Raw genomic sequence first — 18178 nt, 5'->3', positions numbered from 1 at the left:
AAAATGGAGACTTGATAGAGGTAAAAGGCGCAAGAACCACACATAAAGTACTCCTAGTATCTCTGCTATATTCTTGCCTTGTAGGTACCAGCTGGAACTATTTAAGAAATACAGACATAAGATACATAATAGCTTTAAGGGTAAATGTATACACTTTTATAATAAAGTCCCAGCCACTGTTCAGGCATTATCTATAAATAAATTAAAATGTTTTATTTAAAAATGGCTCTGTCGTAAATCCTATTACTCCACTGCTGAATATCTAAGTGATCGGATAGCCTGTGTTTAGATTATGATTATTTTATAGCAATAGCAATGATTGTACAATATTGTATATTTTTATTAAAAAGAGCGCAAAAAAAGAATGCTGGGAGAGTTTCTTGCGCCGCTTCTTCTCTCTCAGAGCGCCATTTGTTTCTGAAGCGGTAGTAGTATCTAGTATATTAGAAATGACATCAAAAAGAATCAATTTTGAGAAAATAAATGCCTTTTATGCCTTTTTATGGCTAAATACAGAGCTGCTCGAACGAGGGTACGGTACTCTGAGAACAACTCCCGTGACCTTCAATTACAACAATCATATTTATTACATATATATTCCGTAGTGACTTCGCTTGATTGTGCACCTGTCAACTGTCAGTTGACTCCTGCAACCAAATTAAATAACCATAATACCAAACACCACAAGCTAAGATATATCTAACCATTCAAATGTTTTGAGTTTTGAGACTCAATGTCTCGTGCCAGATGGCGAGTCAATATGTCTTGAGGATGCCTCGTATAGAGGCGAAACGCGTTTCGAATTGTTTAAAAGACAAAAATAAGCGAATATAACGCTAAAGAACGCTCAAAACATTTGGATAATTATGGATTTCCACAAAGTAACGCCTACTTCAATAAATTTTCAATATCTAAACATCTGGATACTTGGTGGTCCTCCACAATGCAAAATTTCTTCCTTGTACCTATAACCCAACTGCTGACTGAGCTCTCACCTAAAAGACCGGCAACTATCCGGAATTACTCTGGTGTTGCAGAAGAGCGTATGTGGGAAGCACTTACTGTCGGATTACGTACCTGCACGCTCATTTGTCCTTCTCACTCACAAAAAGACTCAAATAATAGGGGTTAAAATATGAAATTTCCGTTTTATTGTAATATGTACTTCGAATCATCATCCAGTAATCATAATCAACGTAGAATTAAACACATGTAAATACCTTAAATATGGAACCTTTGTTAAACACGACTTTTATAAAGCTGATTATGATGTAATAAATACGAAACTGAGCGAACTCGATTGGGAACCGAACCGAAAAGAAAAAATCCGCAAGCGTTTCAAAACATATAAAAACCCAAGAGATGAACTTGAACTCAATTTATTGAAAAAACGTGTTGCTTCATTACTTAAAGCATGTTACAATGACTATCATGCCGGAATTGAATCACTAATACACAGTGAATCTAAGAAATTTTGGGGGTTTATGAAAAATAAAAAGAGCTCCTCGTCCGAAATACCTAGTAAGATGAAATTGAATGACACAAACTCAGAAACTGGTGAGAAACAGAAACAGGTATAACAGAACTATTTGCTACTCATTTCCAATCAATATTTTCAAAGGATAACATCAATGGTTATAATCTTGATATTAAAACTACATTTCCCCAGTTTTCCATTTCCAATGTAGAAATAAGTGAAAGAAACATTTTTAAGTTACTTCGTTCTATTGATCCCAGTAAAAGAGCTGGTCCAGGTGGTATTCCGCCATACTTTATTTTAAAAACATGTAGGCACTTATCTTTACCGTTAATATTATTTTCAAAAAATCCATGCAAACCTCAATTTTTCCTGACTTGTGGAAGATAGCAAATATAGTTCCTATATATAAAAAAAACCATAGAGATAACTATACAAATTATTTAAGTTTTCTTTAGTGTTAATTCTGGCACGAGACTGACTGGCCAGATTTTGGCGAGACAACACGTCCTGAGGATGCCTCGTGTAGAGGCGAAACACGTGTCGAATTGTTTTAAAGAAAAATATTGGCGGAATTAACACTAAAGAAAACTTAAATAATTTGTATAATTATGGATTTCCGCAAAGTAACGCCTTATTCAATAAATTTTCATAGAGATAACATCAATAACTATCGCCCAGTTTCAATATTAAACACATTTTCCAAATTTTTGAGCGACTAATTTTATCAGCATAACTCCCTACTTAAGTAATATAATAACAGACAATTAACATGGTTTCTTAAAACATCGCTCAACTACATCAAACCAACTTCAGTTTACAAACTACCTAAGTAATAATATAGATAATGGTAATGAAATTGACGCTATTTACACTGATTTTAGTAGTGCATTCGATAAAGTGAACCTTGAGATACTACTAATAAAATTATAACATTACGGGTTTCATGGAAATCTTCTGAATTGGTTCAATTTTTATTTGAAAAATAGGACTCAAACAGTTGTTCTGGGTGGCTATAAGTCCAATGATTTCACTGCAGCTTCTGGCGTTCCACAAGGGTCCTACTTAGGACCGACCCTCTTTTTGTTTTTTATAAATGATATAGCAGACCATATAAGTCATAGTGAATGCTCAATTTTCGCTGACGATGTCAAATTATATGGTGCAGTAAGCTGTGCCAGAGATGTTAACCTTTTGCAACGCGATATTGATTCCATTTACAATTGGTGTTCAAATAATAAAATGGAAATCAATGCGAACAAGTGCTGACACATTAAATTCTCCAAGCGTAAAAAAAAATGGCTCCTCTTTCTTTATTTTATTTTTATTCTATTAGGGTTGACAGCAGGTTAATACAAAATAATCACTTATAGTTAAATACAAAAACATAGCCAATTATAGTCTACCACAGTTTACCTAATGGAAGGAACAGCAGTGTTTACAATAATAAAGAAAAAAATGAACAATGAATAACACACGATCAGAGAAATTAAAAAAAAAAGTATTTAAAAAAGTGCCTGCGTTGGTTGCATAATGGATTATATGTATAAGTCTGAAAAATGAATATAAATAAGAGAAAAACATGATACATACACAAATTTACAGATTTAATAGTACAATACATACATTTAATAGTTTAATCTATTAATAAATAAATAAAGATATTTGCTACAAATGAGATTTCTCTACAATACTTTTTAGGGTGTTTTAAAGGTCAACCTAGAACCGTAGAATGGATCTATATCTTTGAAGGATTTATTATATACATTTGTGCAACGAGTGAGAACACTGTTCTGGCCATAATTAGTACGACGAGTAGGAACTTGAAAAGTAGAAATATCACGGGTGCGCACCGACGCGTAGGCATATTCCTGCCAGAAGAGAGGGACAGTTGAGACGACCGCTCAGCACATCATGTAAGAACATTATGTCCGAGACAGTACGCCTTTCCTGCAATGTCAGCAGATTGTATATGCGACAATTGTCTTTGTAGTTGGATGCAAATTTCCGGAATTTATAGTTTAAGTGTGTTAAAAACTTTTTCTGAATTCCTTCCAATCTATTAATATATATGGCGTAAAATGGGTTCCATATCACGGAGGCATACTCTAAAATTGATCTAACGTATGCGTAATAAACTATTTTTAAGGAAAATGGATTTTCAAAATGATGACAAGTACGCATTACGAAGCCCAAATTACGATAAGCGCGATTTATTATGCAATTTATGTGATTTGACATATTCATTTTGAAATCCAGGAAGACACCAAGATCTCTAACAACATTAACCCTTTGTATTAACTCTCCATTAAAACTGTAAGAGAAAATTATTGGTGTAGGTTTGCGCGAAAAACTAATGACCTGGCATTTTGTGAGGCTGACTGTGATATTATTATTATTATAGTAGCTGTATAAGTTATTGAGGTCATGTTGTAATAATTCACAATCATCCTCAGAGTGCACCTTAATGAAGACTTTTTTGTCATCAGCATACAATAAATAATCAGAGTTAACGATGCTTTCTCCTATATCGTAAATGTAGGCGTTCCAAAACAGGGGCCCTAGCAAACTGCCCTGCGGCACTCCCGATGGAATTGATGTATAGTCTGAGCTAAATCCTCCCAGAACAACAGCTTGACAACGGTTAGACAGGTAGGATTTTATCCACCTTAAGAGGTCACCGTGTATATCTAATAAATGCAACTTAGAGAGCAGAATGTCATGGTCCACACGATCGAAAGCTTTTTTGAAGTCCGTGTAGACCACGTCTACCTGCCCACCCATTTCCATATTCATCAATAAAAATTCACTTAAATAAGCTAAATTAGTAATTGCAGAACGATTCTTCAAGAAACCATGTTGTGCGTAAGAAATGCCGTTAGCTCTTGTAGAATAAGTGCTGGTAAAAACGACAAAAACCTTCGCTAAAGTATTCAATTTAGAAATTGGGCGATAGTTTTCAATATTTCTTTTTTGGCCTCCCTTATGAATTGGTACAATTAACGTTTTTTTCCAAATCAATGGGAAAGTACATTCTTTCAAAGAGCGGCGAAATAGAATTGTGATAGGTATTGCAAGACTATCGGCACACGATGAAATAAATATAGGAAGTATGCCATCACAACCAGCGCCTTTACATTTATCTAACGATTTTAATATTGAAGCTATGTGGCCTACCGTTATATCAACGTTAGCAATAACTTCATCAGAAACGTGTAGATTAGATTTGTATTGGTCAGTACGAGATATAGGTGCAGAAGGGTTGGAGAAGGCACTCTCAAAAAATTTACTAAATGCATTGCATATGCTAACACCATCATTATATGTTTCGGAGTTGAGAGTGAAGTTGTTTGGATAAGATGATCCACCCCGTTTTGACTTCACATTACGCCAAAAGAGTTTTGGAGAAGACCGAATTAGTTTTTCAGTGTTACTAGTAAAGCTTCTATAACATTCTTTTAAAACTTTATTATGTCTATTTCTCAAAAATAAAAACTCATCTCTGTCCCTAGGGTTGTGATATTTTTTCCATCTACTATGAATACGATTTTTTTCTTTAATGATTTTTATCAATGCGGGACTATACCACACGGGGAATTTATTATAATTACATGAAGTCAAGTCCTCTTACAAAATTAACAAGGAGATTGTAAGTCAAGTAACAGTCGTTCGTGATATGGGAGTACTGTTTGATTCCAAGTTAAGTTTTGTCAATCATTATGATCATACTATTATAAAGGCATGGAAAATGTTAGGTTTCCTAAAACGCAACTTTAAGGAATTTAGAAACACAACTACTAGACTAGACAGATATGTCTATTTAACACGCTTGTTCGAAGTACTTTGGAGTTCACTAGCATAATATAGAACCCTTTCTATAAACGCCACATAAAACGCATGGAAAAAATTCAAAAATCATTTACAAAATTCTTGTCATTCAAAGATGCCTCTCAAATCGATCACGTTACTGTGACAGATTAAATCACTTTAAGATTGTTTCTCTGTCCAACAGACGAAAGTTTTTGGACCTTTGCGGCCCTTATAAAATTATACACGGATCCTTAGAACCTAACATAATATCAAACTTAAATTTCTCCATTCCAAGATGTTTACCAAGACAACCGATTAATAAAATATTTTCAAATAATTACTCTAGAACGAATGTGAAACAATACGGTCCTTATAATAGAATATCTACAACATTCAATGATATCAACGATCATGACGTTGACATTTTTCACGACACGTTTAAGTCATTTAGAAATAAAGTTTTAGAAAAAATAACGACCACAGTGGATAATAATTTGTATTAGATTGTTAATGACTTATTATTCTTACTTTTATTTTTTTGTAACTCCACACTTACCACTTTATAATTATTTATATTGTATAGTTTCTAGAATTAAGATTTATTACTAAGTCACTTATTTTTTTCAGAATTAAAATGCTGAATGTACCTTATTAGAATAACCAACCTAGAATTAGTATGTAAGTGCAAATCAATTGTTTATGTTAAGTGGAGTTATTGTTGGTACATCTTAAATAAATAAATAAATTAATTGACATAGAACCTTACCAATAAAAAGGTAACAGTTTGGTGATCTCAGCGTGGTGTAGTTCACTATAGCTTTTTCCGATCTGGCCAAGCAATAACAGCAGATGTCTACTGTGCCGAACTCTGAACAATGATAGCAAAACTAGCAGTGAAACAGCCCCGACTTATGAATCGATCTTCACCATTATTGCTCCATGATAACACGAGACCTCATACAGCACGAGAAACCGTTTTAACTCTACAGGAACTGCAATTAGAAACCATTCGTCACCCTTCGTATTCGCCAGACCTTCAACAGACTACCCTTTTATCTCGTGATTTGGACAATTGGACTAGTAATAAAAAGTTTTCGTCTCTAGATACAGTACAAAATGCTTTCATACAGTAACTAATATAAATTGATGATACAGATTTTAGTTTAGCGTTCTGCAATTCTTTGAAATGTAATTTTTTCTTTATGGATAAACCAGAGATGATGATTAGTTATCCTACAAAGCTTAAATGTCATGCAATGTAAAAAAAAAGAACACTTTTATAATTTTTTGCCATTTTATCGATATCTAGTAATAATATGACACATCCAAAATATAAATAATTACAATGAATTCAAACTTCCTTACTTCAACTTTGTTTTTTAATTTACCCGCATGTGCATTTGTTTACACGCCTCTATTAGTAAACGTAATTTATTGATTATGATTAGATTAACCCCAGTTAATACGAGATGAGCACAAAAAAGCTAATCAATCTTTAGTTAACTGTCGATCAATATTGATAGGTTACGATCCATGTTGAAATTAATATAAATTATCTTGTAACCGATTATTTGTAAACCAACACTGATTACTGATGCTTTTAGAACAAAAAACTATTTTACTTTTTTTATTTGAAGGATCAACGTCACTTTATCTCATAAAGAAATTATGGTCGCTTAAAAGTATTTGCGTCTTAATGAATAGACTTATCATTAAATTAAATCGTTGTAGGTCAAATCTTATAATCATAAAAAAGTGTGTGTGCGTACTTATACTACGCACGTAAGATGTTATTCTTCTTTGGCCTAATTAAACAAGAATCCTTATTAATATTTTTATTCCTCGTGCTTTTTTACAATTGTAGAAAGAAGAAAATTGTAATGAAGAAGGAATTAAATAATTCCGCCAAGTTCTGTATTTAACCACTTCGACACGTTTTTCGCCTCCACACGAGGTATCCTCAGAAGATGTTGACTCACCGAGCTCTAGAACGAGAGTTCTCTCGAATTAGCCCGAAGGACAACTTGTATCTCTTCGATAGATTAAGGGTAGATTAAAATATAATAATCAGACCTTAGATAAAAATATCGATAGATATATTCATTTAGCTACCAATGCCGGTAATTTTTGAAGTTTGTACAAAAATTATAATACATACTAGGATGCCGCAGTTGCTCGTCCTACCGCTTCGCTGCGGTGTTTTTTGAGCGAGGTAAACTAAATCTGTGTACAAAAACTGATGCTCGTAGATCAAGAATTTTCGAAAATGTTCAAAACATAGCAGTGTTACAATTAAAACTTATTGTGATTTGATCAATCGGCTGAATTTTTAAATAAATATAAATAGCTAATTTAGAATAATTTGTAAATCATTTGTAATCATTTTTTTTTATTATATCAATTGAATCAAGTCGAAATTTTAAAACTCTGTCTCGATAATAACCTAGAAAATTTCCAAAGCTTACTTTGAGTTCAAATTTTTTTAAAATAGGTCCAGAAATCAATCGCAGTCACCCGGTGGGAGCTCTGCTCAGCTTCGCTCAATAAGAACGTTTAGATACTATATATACGGTATCACCAAGTGGAGGCCATGCCAAATTTATTTATAAATATCGCCAAATGTGGCCTACATTTGGCGATATTTATAAATAAATTTGTTCCAAAATCAACTCACAGATAAGATTTAATAGCAATGGTCTCTCAATATTGTTAATTATTTGGGCTCTTTATAACTGCCGATATAAAATATCTCTATGATAGGTCAATAAGTGACGAGGCAAACGGAGGAATCGAACTTTTATAAACGTAAAGTATAACCTGCTCCTTACAAGATGTCCACAGGTTCGTTGCCTCGTCATATTAATATTTATAAGTCCTCCGAGAATGCAGACGCAGAAAGAAAAAGATGTTTCTACAAAATTGGTTCAGATACCATTATGATGGAGATAATTATTGGTTATGTAGGTACATCCGGGTGAAAGTATTCCTTTAGTTCAATTGAAGTGGACAGAAGTGATGAAATATAAGAAACAGAATTTTTTTGTTGTTTAATCCTCATACTCACTTTGAAAGAATCTATTTTAGTTAAGAGCTGGTATTTTCTACTACGGCTTAGGAATCTTCAAGCACAGAGCATACTCGGCCCAAATGAGAGTTTTTTTAATATCGATTTAAATTCGATAAAATGTAATAATTTGGATTTAATTTTCTATTAATTAACGTTCGACTAACACTCTTTAGTATAATAAAATGCATACTCTACATAAATATTTATATACATAAAATGGATATTTATTCAAACAAAACAAATCTTATAACTATATTTACAATAGGACCTATGACTATATTAAATTAAAACTATCATAACGTGGAAGCGTACCAAGAATACTGGCAGCATTTGCGCGTTGGATAGCTAGGCTGATTCGTTGACCGAGGCCAGCGCTTGGGTTTCCAGTAGCCTTTTTGAGGCGCGAAGATAGTATTCTGAACATTCTCCGCGCCTCTGGACCCCACGAGCCAAGTATCTCGACACCAAACGGCACAAAGATGTATGACTCACTGAGACCAACAAATTTGCGACATATTGTATGGTTTTCTCGTGGTTGCCATTGTCAGATCTGGACACGCATTCACGACATAGCATTCAAATAAAAAAAGAAATAACAAAATCGGTTCACCCAGTTGAAAGTTCTGAGGTAACCAACATAAAAAAACATACCAACGAATTGAGAACTTCCTCCTTTTTTGAAGTCGGTTAAAATAGCGGCGAAGAGTTAGCATAGAAGAGGCTCTATCTAGACGTATAAATTATCTAAGGAAAAAACAAGAAAAATTTCACAATAAATAGTACTTACATAAAATGGTCGAAGCAAAACAAAATCCAACTATGTACCTGTATATAAAAATATTTAAAGGTTCACGGACTACGAAATTATTTAAGATTTACAGCAAGCGACTACTATATTTCACCGACACGATATTCATCACGTAGCTTTATTGTAGCTCTTGAGTTGTATTTTACTTTATTTTATTGGTTCGGACGTTAATTGACAGTTGTGTTCAAATGACTTTTCAACCGGCTGCCATTTTGTCAGACCAACGATTCATGCTGAGCTTTTGTTTGTGTATCTGTTAATTTAATTAAATGGTTTGTGTGAATCAAGTTTTTTGATTGGCATTTAATGTTTGCTTATGCGGTTGTTGTATATTTACTTTTAATTAAAGTACCTGATGTATTTTGAAATTATTGCTTTTTATTGAGTAAAGACTAAAGTCTTTTCATCGTTGAATTAGCTTTTTTTTTAAATAAGGGACGATATGAGCAGGACCTTCAGCTGATGGTAATTGATACTACCTGCCCATTAGAATGCAGTTCCGCTCAGGATTTTTGAAAAACCCAAAAGTTCAGGATGGCACTACAATTGCGTTCATCACCTGGTGACATAAGATGTTAAGACTCATTTGCCCAGTAATTTCACAAGCTAGGACGCTTTCCAGACCGAAACACAATAATGCTCACACAAACGCTGGTCAGGAAGCTATGTCACTATGGTATAAGAGGATCTGCGCTCGATCTTCTGATCTCATATTTAAATAGTAGGATTATGGAGGTCGATGTGAAAGGCAGAAGATCTCCTGGGACTCCTCTCGGTATTGGGGTACCACAAGGGTCTATTCTTGGACCCTTCCTCTTTCTGATTTATATATATAACGGTCTACCTAACCTTATAGAAAAAAAACTTAAGGTAGTATTGTATGACATTTCGCTGAAATTCGAAGTAAAAAGATTTATATGGCGAAGTAAACAATACTCTTTTCGCTTCTGACATCGTGTACTGGTTTAGCGCCAATAACTTATTGTTAAATAGTCATAAAAGTAAATATATTTAATTTACCGCGCCAAATGTCAAAAATGTGGATGCGAATATTTTATGTGGTAAAACCAGTGGAATCTGCTATATTTCTTGGCATTACTCTTGATTCCAAATTGCAATAGGGCCCGCATATTGAAGGATTGGCGAATACGCTTCGTTCTGCAGGTTAAAAAAATAATTAGACAGTTAACTGACATACATACGGCACGACTAGTATACTTAAGTTGTTTTCATAGCATTATGTCCTATGATATATTGTTATGGGGCAGTGCAGCCGATATTAATACCATCTTTGTGCTGCAGAAGAGGGCTATTCGCGCTATCTATAACCTAGGTCCTAAAGAATCATTAATAGAAAAATTCAAAGAAATAAACATTTTGACTGTTGCTTCTCAATATATTCTTAACAATGTTCTTTATGCTCATAAGCATATTGAGTAGGTAATTTAATAGAAACTGTGACAATCATAATGTTAACACGAGGGACAAACATAAACAGACATAAGCTTATAATGCCTTCTACTCGGCTAAGTCAAGTTAGTAAGTCTTTTGTGGGGCGATGTATATGCTTTTACAATAAGATCCCAGAAAATGTTCAAAACAAAAGTATTACGATATTCAAAAGAATTTTTAAAAGACGTTTGTGTGGTAAAGGTTACTATAACATAAATGACTTTCTTAATGATTCCACAGATTAGTAATAGAGTGACCGCCCTCAGGCTATTAAAAATGTGTTAAATTGTACAATATTACTCTGTAAACATATTTTTTGATTAAAAAAAGCCCGCTGAGTTTGTTGAGCTCATTCTTCTCAGGTCTGAGGCATTCTCTTTAGAATGGGTGGTAGTGTTTGACTTTCAATAAGTGATGTCAAATCCTATTTTGAAAAAAATTGAATTTGAAATTTGAATTAATGCTTCACGGCAGAAAAAGGTGCCGTTGTGGTACCCATAATCTAGCCGGCGTCCTGTGCAATGGAGCCTCCCACTGGTAGATCATATTTACAGCTCCATCACTTTATAAAATATTTTAACTACGATCGATGCAAAGATTCAACAAAAGTACTCAAACTTCGTAACTCACACAAGTTAAAATAAATAAATAAATGTAAATTAGTCAGAAAACATTCTTAAAATGGATTTTAAAGTTTACGCTTCACGTAAGTGTTACTATTATATTTTACTTATAACATCTCAACAAAATAGCAAAATATAATTCTGCATTTACGTTTCATATAATACATGCTAATAAATAATTCCCCAGCGACGTAATCGTGAACAAAATTGATTTATTTCACCACAATGTTACCATATAATTGTTAAACTAATTAAGTCTTCCAATGTTGTCTGAGCTTATACCATAGATTACGAGAATGTATTTACTAACACAATGTGTTGCCATAAATCTGTCATAAATTATGATTCCTTCACGACTATTGCCATATGCGAACATTTTAATAAGGTTGCAGTTCTACGTATGAATTTAAAATTAAACGATATTAATAATTAATTATGAAATTGTTTAAATATTTATTTCTATAGCACACCATGTGTGTTGCCAGTGATGACATAGGTACGGAACGCAGACGTGGTCACTCAGGGTGCAATGCAGAGGGCTATTCTCGGAGTTTCCCTACGAGACCGAATCAGAATTGAGGAGATCCGTAGGAGAACCAATGTCACCGACATAGCTGATTTCGAAACTGAAGCGGCAGTGGGCAGGGCACTTTGTACCTACTTAGCAGTAGAGTAAAGAAGTTGACCCACTGTTAGTGTTTTTACACATATAGTACCACGCCGGACCAATTCTATATACGTCCTACTGCAACATAACTTGCATTTTACAATTTCTTACAGCGACAAGGGAGGCTGCATTCACCTATGCTATAACCTCAGCTGGAGTGACACACGCGTTGAGTACAGCCTGCGCGAGAGGTGACCTACCTTCCTGTGGTTGCACATCAAACAGGTATGTATTATGTTATTGACACTATAGTTATGAAAGCATCTGGGACTCCTTGTTTTAAGCTTAAGGCTACGCTAAGCTAGAAATAAATAGCGTCCATGCACACCAACAGCTAAGCCAAAGCACTGCCAGAACACTGGACAGCACTGGTGAAGGATGTGCAAAGGGTGTGCGGGGTAGCGGGAAGGGCTTAGCTTAGCTCGTGGAGCTGCGCATCGGCATATCAACTAACTTAGCTTCGCATATTTTAGTTAGCTCACATAGCTTAGTTCGCATAGTTTGCGGTCTGCACTTCTTGTCTTATGCGAGCTAAGCTACACTAACTTAGCTTAGCTCTTGGTCTGCAACCCGTATTATGCTCCACTTGCCTGTTCTACGATCCCCAGAACTAGCAACAACAAAATTCGCTTTATGACTAACTAGCTGTCCCGACGGACGCTGTTCTGACTATAAAATAGAAAAAAAATGATGTAAGTACTCGCAGAACGTAGTGGTTAAATTCTCTTTGATATCTTTAAATAATGTAGTCTACTGTCTAAAGCCATCGAAAATGTGTGATAACGTATTTCTGAATGATTTTATAATATGTAGAAATAAAATGATAATGATAAATCGTATTTGTGTTAACAGCTTTTACATTACCGCTTTATAATTGGCAACTATTTAAAGTATGGATATAGTATGTTATCCTTAAGAAATAGACATCGCGGACTTTTCTATAGACATATGACATACTACACAATTCCACCATATATAATTTTATTATATCTCAAAGGTTTAAGCCCGACAGCGCATTTGTTGAAAGCTCCCAGACCTCCAAATATCGTTAATGTATACAGATGTGTTTATAAAAACTTAATAAATTTTATAATAAAATCTTCCTCGAAAACCATTTCGATATATATATCCATACCTATCCATTGGTAAAAACAGCATGAAAATAGGTGCAGTAGTTTTTGAGTTTATCGCGAACAGACAGACAGACGCGGTGGAGTAGGTGGTTTGTTTTATAATAAGTAGTGATTAATAAGCAGATATGTAGGCACATATACGAGACAGGTATAGACTTTTAAATACACACAAACAAACACATAAACATTTTGTGCTTTTAATAAAAATATTTTTTATTTGTTATTGAATATATCACGCACACGTTATTAAAATTCCAATTACTAATAATATAGGATATATTTAATGCTTAATTTTTGTATTGTTCCCGAGGGAGCACAATCGTACACATACAACTCTAGCCTTCCCAAATCGCCAGTGCCCCAGGGCACTAGATTTTTCAGATACACCAAAACCGAGTGTGCCGTACGGCACCCCACTCCCTAACAAAGCTCTGACCCTTAGTTTGTATGAGATATGGTTTACTTTGCATGGTATTATAGCTTATTTCAATAACGTTCTAATACATTTACTCAAATCATCCTAATTATAAGCAATCTATAGCTATGCGTAAAGGGACACACGTATGCAAATATGCTTAAGGAAGCTATTTGTTTATATATGCGTGTCCACACTGTGTTCCCATCAATTATAATTTTATTTTATATTCAGTAGCGGTCTGTAACTCATGTAGTTCGATTCACTTATAATAAATAATTTGATTAAGTAATATACAATTAAAGAAGCTATATTGGATTTTTATTGAAGACAACACTTCCGCCGCTTAATAGGACCCTACTCTACATTGGCGACCCCGACAAAAGAACACATTTTAGAATAAAATTATAATTGATGGGAACACAGTGTGGACACTCATACATAAACAAATAGCTTCCTTAAGCATATTTGCACACGTGTGTCCCTACAATAGGCATTGAAAGAACGCTGTGCGAGCGCCAAAATCGCGCTGATCTGAGAGCCGACTCGCTTAGGAGAATCACAAAATTGGGTTGGACAATTGTTTTGTAGAGTTTCCTATAAAATATCTTGTCAACTTCATACCAGGATAATAAAACATAATATCAACCCACAAAATATGATATATTAAACCTGCTTTAAGTCTAAAGAAGAAGAAAACAAAAAAAACACTATTATTAGCAAACCGAACTATGATGTGGACATTAATTTTGAAAAAACGGAAAGTTCATTTGATAGTACAGTCGATAGAGAAACTGTTTTAGGCATTAGGTATTGGCGGAATGTTTTACGCAAAACAAATTTATTCTTTAAAAAACCGAATAATAATTTCGCCAAATATAATACAACTTTTTCTGTTTCCAAGCCTTTCCCAGCTACACGAACCACTATAAAACCAGGTTCTTTTTTCCTTTAGAAGGGTGGAACTTTAAAAAAAGTTAATAATTTCCTTAACGTCCGTTAACGCTCCTGGTGTTACAAGAGAATGTGGGTGGCGGTGATCACTTAACATCAGGTAACCTGTACAGTGTGTTTGTTCTTATGTACGCACGCAAGAAAATTCTTTGGCGTAACAGAATCCTTGGAAAATCATTCCTAGTGCTGTATTACGTTTGTAGAAAAAACAATATTGTAAAAATTAAGGTGCTAAATACGACCAATGAAAATATTATTATATCGCATAATTTAGTTAAACTTGTCATTAAATATCATTTAATTATATTTATACAATTGGAGAAAAAATGTTTTTTTTTTTTTCATTTTAAAACTTGTATATAAATTGAATTTATTTAACTCTCGTCCATTGGTTGTGGTTCATTACACATAAAGTTGCAAGAGTCTTGGTAGCTGAAGTATGATACTAAGTATCCATCCCCACTCTCTGATGATACAAATGGTCTAGTTCACCAGCTTACGTAAGGGTGTCGAATTTGCGTGACGGTGTGCGCGCACATCGTATAAATACACATAAAGCTTCCCTAACACGCCAAAAGAAACATAACTACAATAATGAAAAATTTATAACAAGACTAAAAACAAATTTTATTTGTGCCAAATGGACGGTGCGAGATTCGAACCTGCACAGACCGAAACCGTTAATCAAACCGTCCGAGAGCGTACCGTTCATAAGTCTTGGCATGTTTGTTAGGCTAAATTTACCTAACCTCTTATTTCAGACGTCGTGCACCAAGTCCATCAGAGCAGTTCCAATGGGGTGGTTGTGGTGAAGCAGCTTATGGTGCCAGGTTTGCCAGGAGGTTCCTGGACTCCAGGGAGATAGAGGCTGATGCAAGGAGCTTGATGAATCTGCACAACAACCGCGTTGGAAGGAAGGTCAGTGAGGTCAGGTCATCACTTAATGCATCCGCTCTTTTGCTGAAACACTTGGTGCTGAAGCTAATATATTGTCAAACAAGTGCTGCCCGCAGTGCCATTAAGGTCCGTTATTTTTATGCTACAGTTCCGTCTGAGCAGATAATTCACCTTCACCTTTTTGTGGGTGGCTCCTTTGCACATCCTGTGCCGACTAGATTATGGGTACCACGACGGCACCTATTTCTGCCGTGAAGCAGTAATGTGTAAGGATTACTGTGTTTCAGTATGAAGGGCGCCGTAGCTAGTGAAATTACTGGGCAAATGAGACTTAACATCTTGTCTCAAGGTGACATGCGCAATTGTAGGGCCGCTCAGAATTTTTTGGCTTTACAAGAATCCTGAGCGGCACTGCATTGTAATGGGCAGGGCGTATCAATTACATAAGCTGAACGTCCCGCTCGTCTCGTCCCGTATTTTCATAAAAAAAAACCTAAATACTAGTGACATACGTCTACTAATTTTGTCACCGTTTCATAATAAAAACATCAATACGATAGTGGTGCGATAGAGAGAGCAAGAAACGCATTTGTTTTTCTCCGAGAGTAGCGACTGTTTGACATTTGGACATATTCTGTTTTTATAGAGGAAATGCGAGTGTACGGTTAATCTGATGATCTGTTGCAACATCAGATATATCCATAAAGCATGGCCAGCCTTTCAAGGGGTTGCACGCTTTTTTCAAGTTCGTGTCGGCCTGGAATAAAGCGTAAGGGAGTTAATTCATAGTTTGGTAGTTAGTTGAAGAAATTGTCCATGAAAAGCGCACTGTGTGTTGATCTACCATTCTTTATGCGGGCGATGAGTTTAAACAATTAGCCATAACTTTGCCATCTCTAAAGTACGCGAAAGGTCGTAATAAAAATTGCTCTATTTTGAGTGTGTGTGTAAGACGTAGCTGGTCACCCACACTAAACTCATATTTCAGACCCGTTTTTATCGGTTTTCGTACAGCAAGAGACTCTTTCTAGACGTATAAATTATCTAAGGTTACAATTATATAAAATTGCATTTGATTTAGAACATACCTTTTAATTTCTTTAAAAAAAAAGTAAAGTATAAGATATAGAGCATAATTTAAACTATAATGAATTAGGATAATGCAATTAAAAAGCACACTCAAATGAACACAACTGTCATTAAAACAACCGTACATTTTTTATTAGTAATCATCTTAATATGCCGACGGCCGTATTTACAAAACGGAGTTGCCAGCATTACGCAGTAATTTAACCCACGCATTTACGAAAGGGGTAATTTTTTGAACTTGAATCTCGTAATGTGTAATTTATTCCAATGAGTTTCTAGAACTCAAATTACAGACCGACGCGTCAATCAAATATGTACCTTTATGTTAATAGCTTTACCGGTATTCTTGTCTTTTTCGTGCATCCTGTGTGGTTAAGTCTTAATGTATTTTAGGGTTACGTACCTAACGTATATAATTTATTTTGTTAGCGTGGGCTAAGGCGACATATATCCCCGTAGATACTGCGGCTTTACTCACCTACAGCATCTCCCCCTTCTTTACAAATCATTGATTTTGTCCCAATTATAGCTGATCGTCTATATATTATAAATCATTTTACCCTTCATGCCCGAGTAATACAGCATCTTCGTCTAAAATCACCAGAAACTAGAAGCAATCTATAAAAATTTATGCAACAAAAATAGTCAAATATCTTAACTAACACAAGTACGTTATAAGCTGTGAAATTAGGTTTCTATTGCGGTGTTTCCAGGAGAATAACACATGAGTCTTATCCTAAAGTCTAAAAGAGCGTGTACATCTATCTAAAAGGCCGGCAATACTCCTGCGATTTCTCTGGCGTTGCAAGAAAATATGAGCGGTCATCACTTAACATCAGAAAGAAAGAAAGATATTTATTTGTAACAAACAAAATATTTACATATTAAACTAGAAGAAATATATTCAAAACAAATTTCATGTTGAAGTGTTTGTCACAAATTGGTCACACTTCAGCTTAATGCTGATTACCGTCGCAATCATCAAGTCATTACTGTCATTATCAAGTATTGTATTTTATATAGTGACGCGCAGAAGAATCACATTTTTAAGATCGCAAGTCCTCGATATTCATTATTGCTATGTATTAATTCAACCTGGCGATCTTGACCAAATCGTCGGTAAATCTTGTGTCCCTACCAAATCTGTGTCCCCTCCGGTACGTGGTCGCCATTCGATGACTTTACTACCCCACCGGCCATCTGACCCTTGAGCTATGTGTTCTGCCCACTGCCTGTTGCGTCGCAATCATTTGGGCCATGTCAGTGACTTTGGTTCTCCTATGAAACTCCTGAGTTCTGATATGATCTCGCAGGGAAACTCCGATTCTCATCAGGCCCATAGTTAGCGACCACGTCTATATACCGTAACTCATCACTGGCAACACACACTGGTTGAAAACCTTCGTCTACAGTCACTGTAGTATTTGGAACGAGAAGATTTTACGGAACTTACCGAACGCTGCCCATCCGGAATACGTTCAACGAGGGCAGCCCAGGACCGATCGTCATGGAGATCTTTGGAGGAGGACTTTCTCCAGGACATCTTTTGGCTAATGATGATGATTTTTTAATAAATTCATTGCAATTTCCTCAAACGAAAAATTCAAATCCATTATGGGTTGAACCGATGGAACCATTGCTCGATAATTCTGCCACATTACTACTGTACTTAAAATAATTAATCCAGTAAACATTGGTTAAAAACCAGCGTCCGATGATATTCAATCGCACTTTACTCACTAAGAATATATAATTATCATAAATTGATAGGCATTTACAGAAGGGG

At 35.0% G+C, this 18178-nt stretch overlaps 1 protein-coding gene across 2 annotated transcripts in view; it reads left to right on the top strand.

The window, feature by feature from the left end:
- The window catches only part of LOC126968414 (protein Wnt-7b-like), a 110965-nt gene that overhangs the window by 83959 nt on the left and 8828 nt on the right, over window positions 1-18178 (top strand). Inside the window, exons 5-6 of one of the 2 annotated variants that reach the window (XM_050813436.1) lie at window positions 12018-12129; window positions 15168-15324. In XM_050813436.1, the coding sequence (XP_050669393.1) occupies window positions 12018-12129; window positions 15168-15324 (269 nt within the window). Of the gene's footprint in view, window positions 1-12017; window positions 12130-15167; window positions 15334-18178 lie in introns of both variants that reach the window. The other variant, XM_050813435.1, reaches the window with a different exon arrangement.

This window comes from Leptidea sinapis, chromosome 15 (genome assembly GCF_905404315.1).
Source record: "Leptidea sinapis chromosome 15, ilLepSina1.1, whole genome shotgun sequence".
Lineage (NCBI taxonomy): Eukaryota > Metazoa > Arthropoda > Insecta > Lepidoptera > Pieridae > Leptidea > Leptidea sinapis.
The sequence above is the reverse complement of the archived record's forward strand: the minus strand, read 5'-3'. Positions and strand labels throughout refer to the sequence as shown.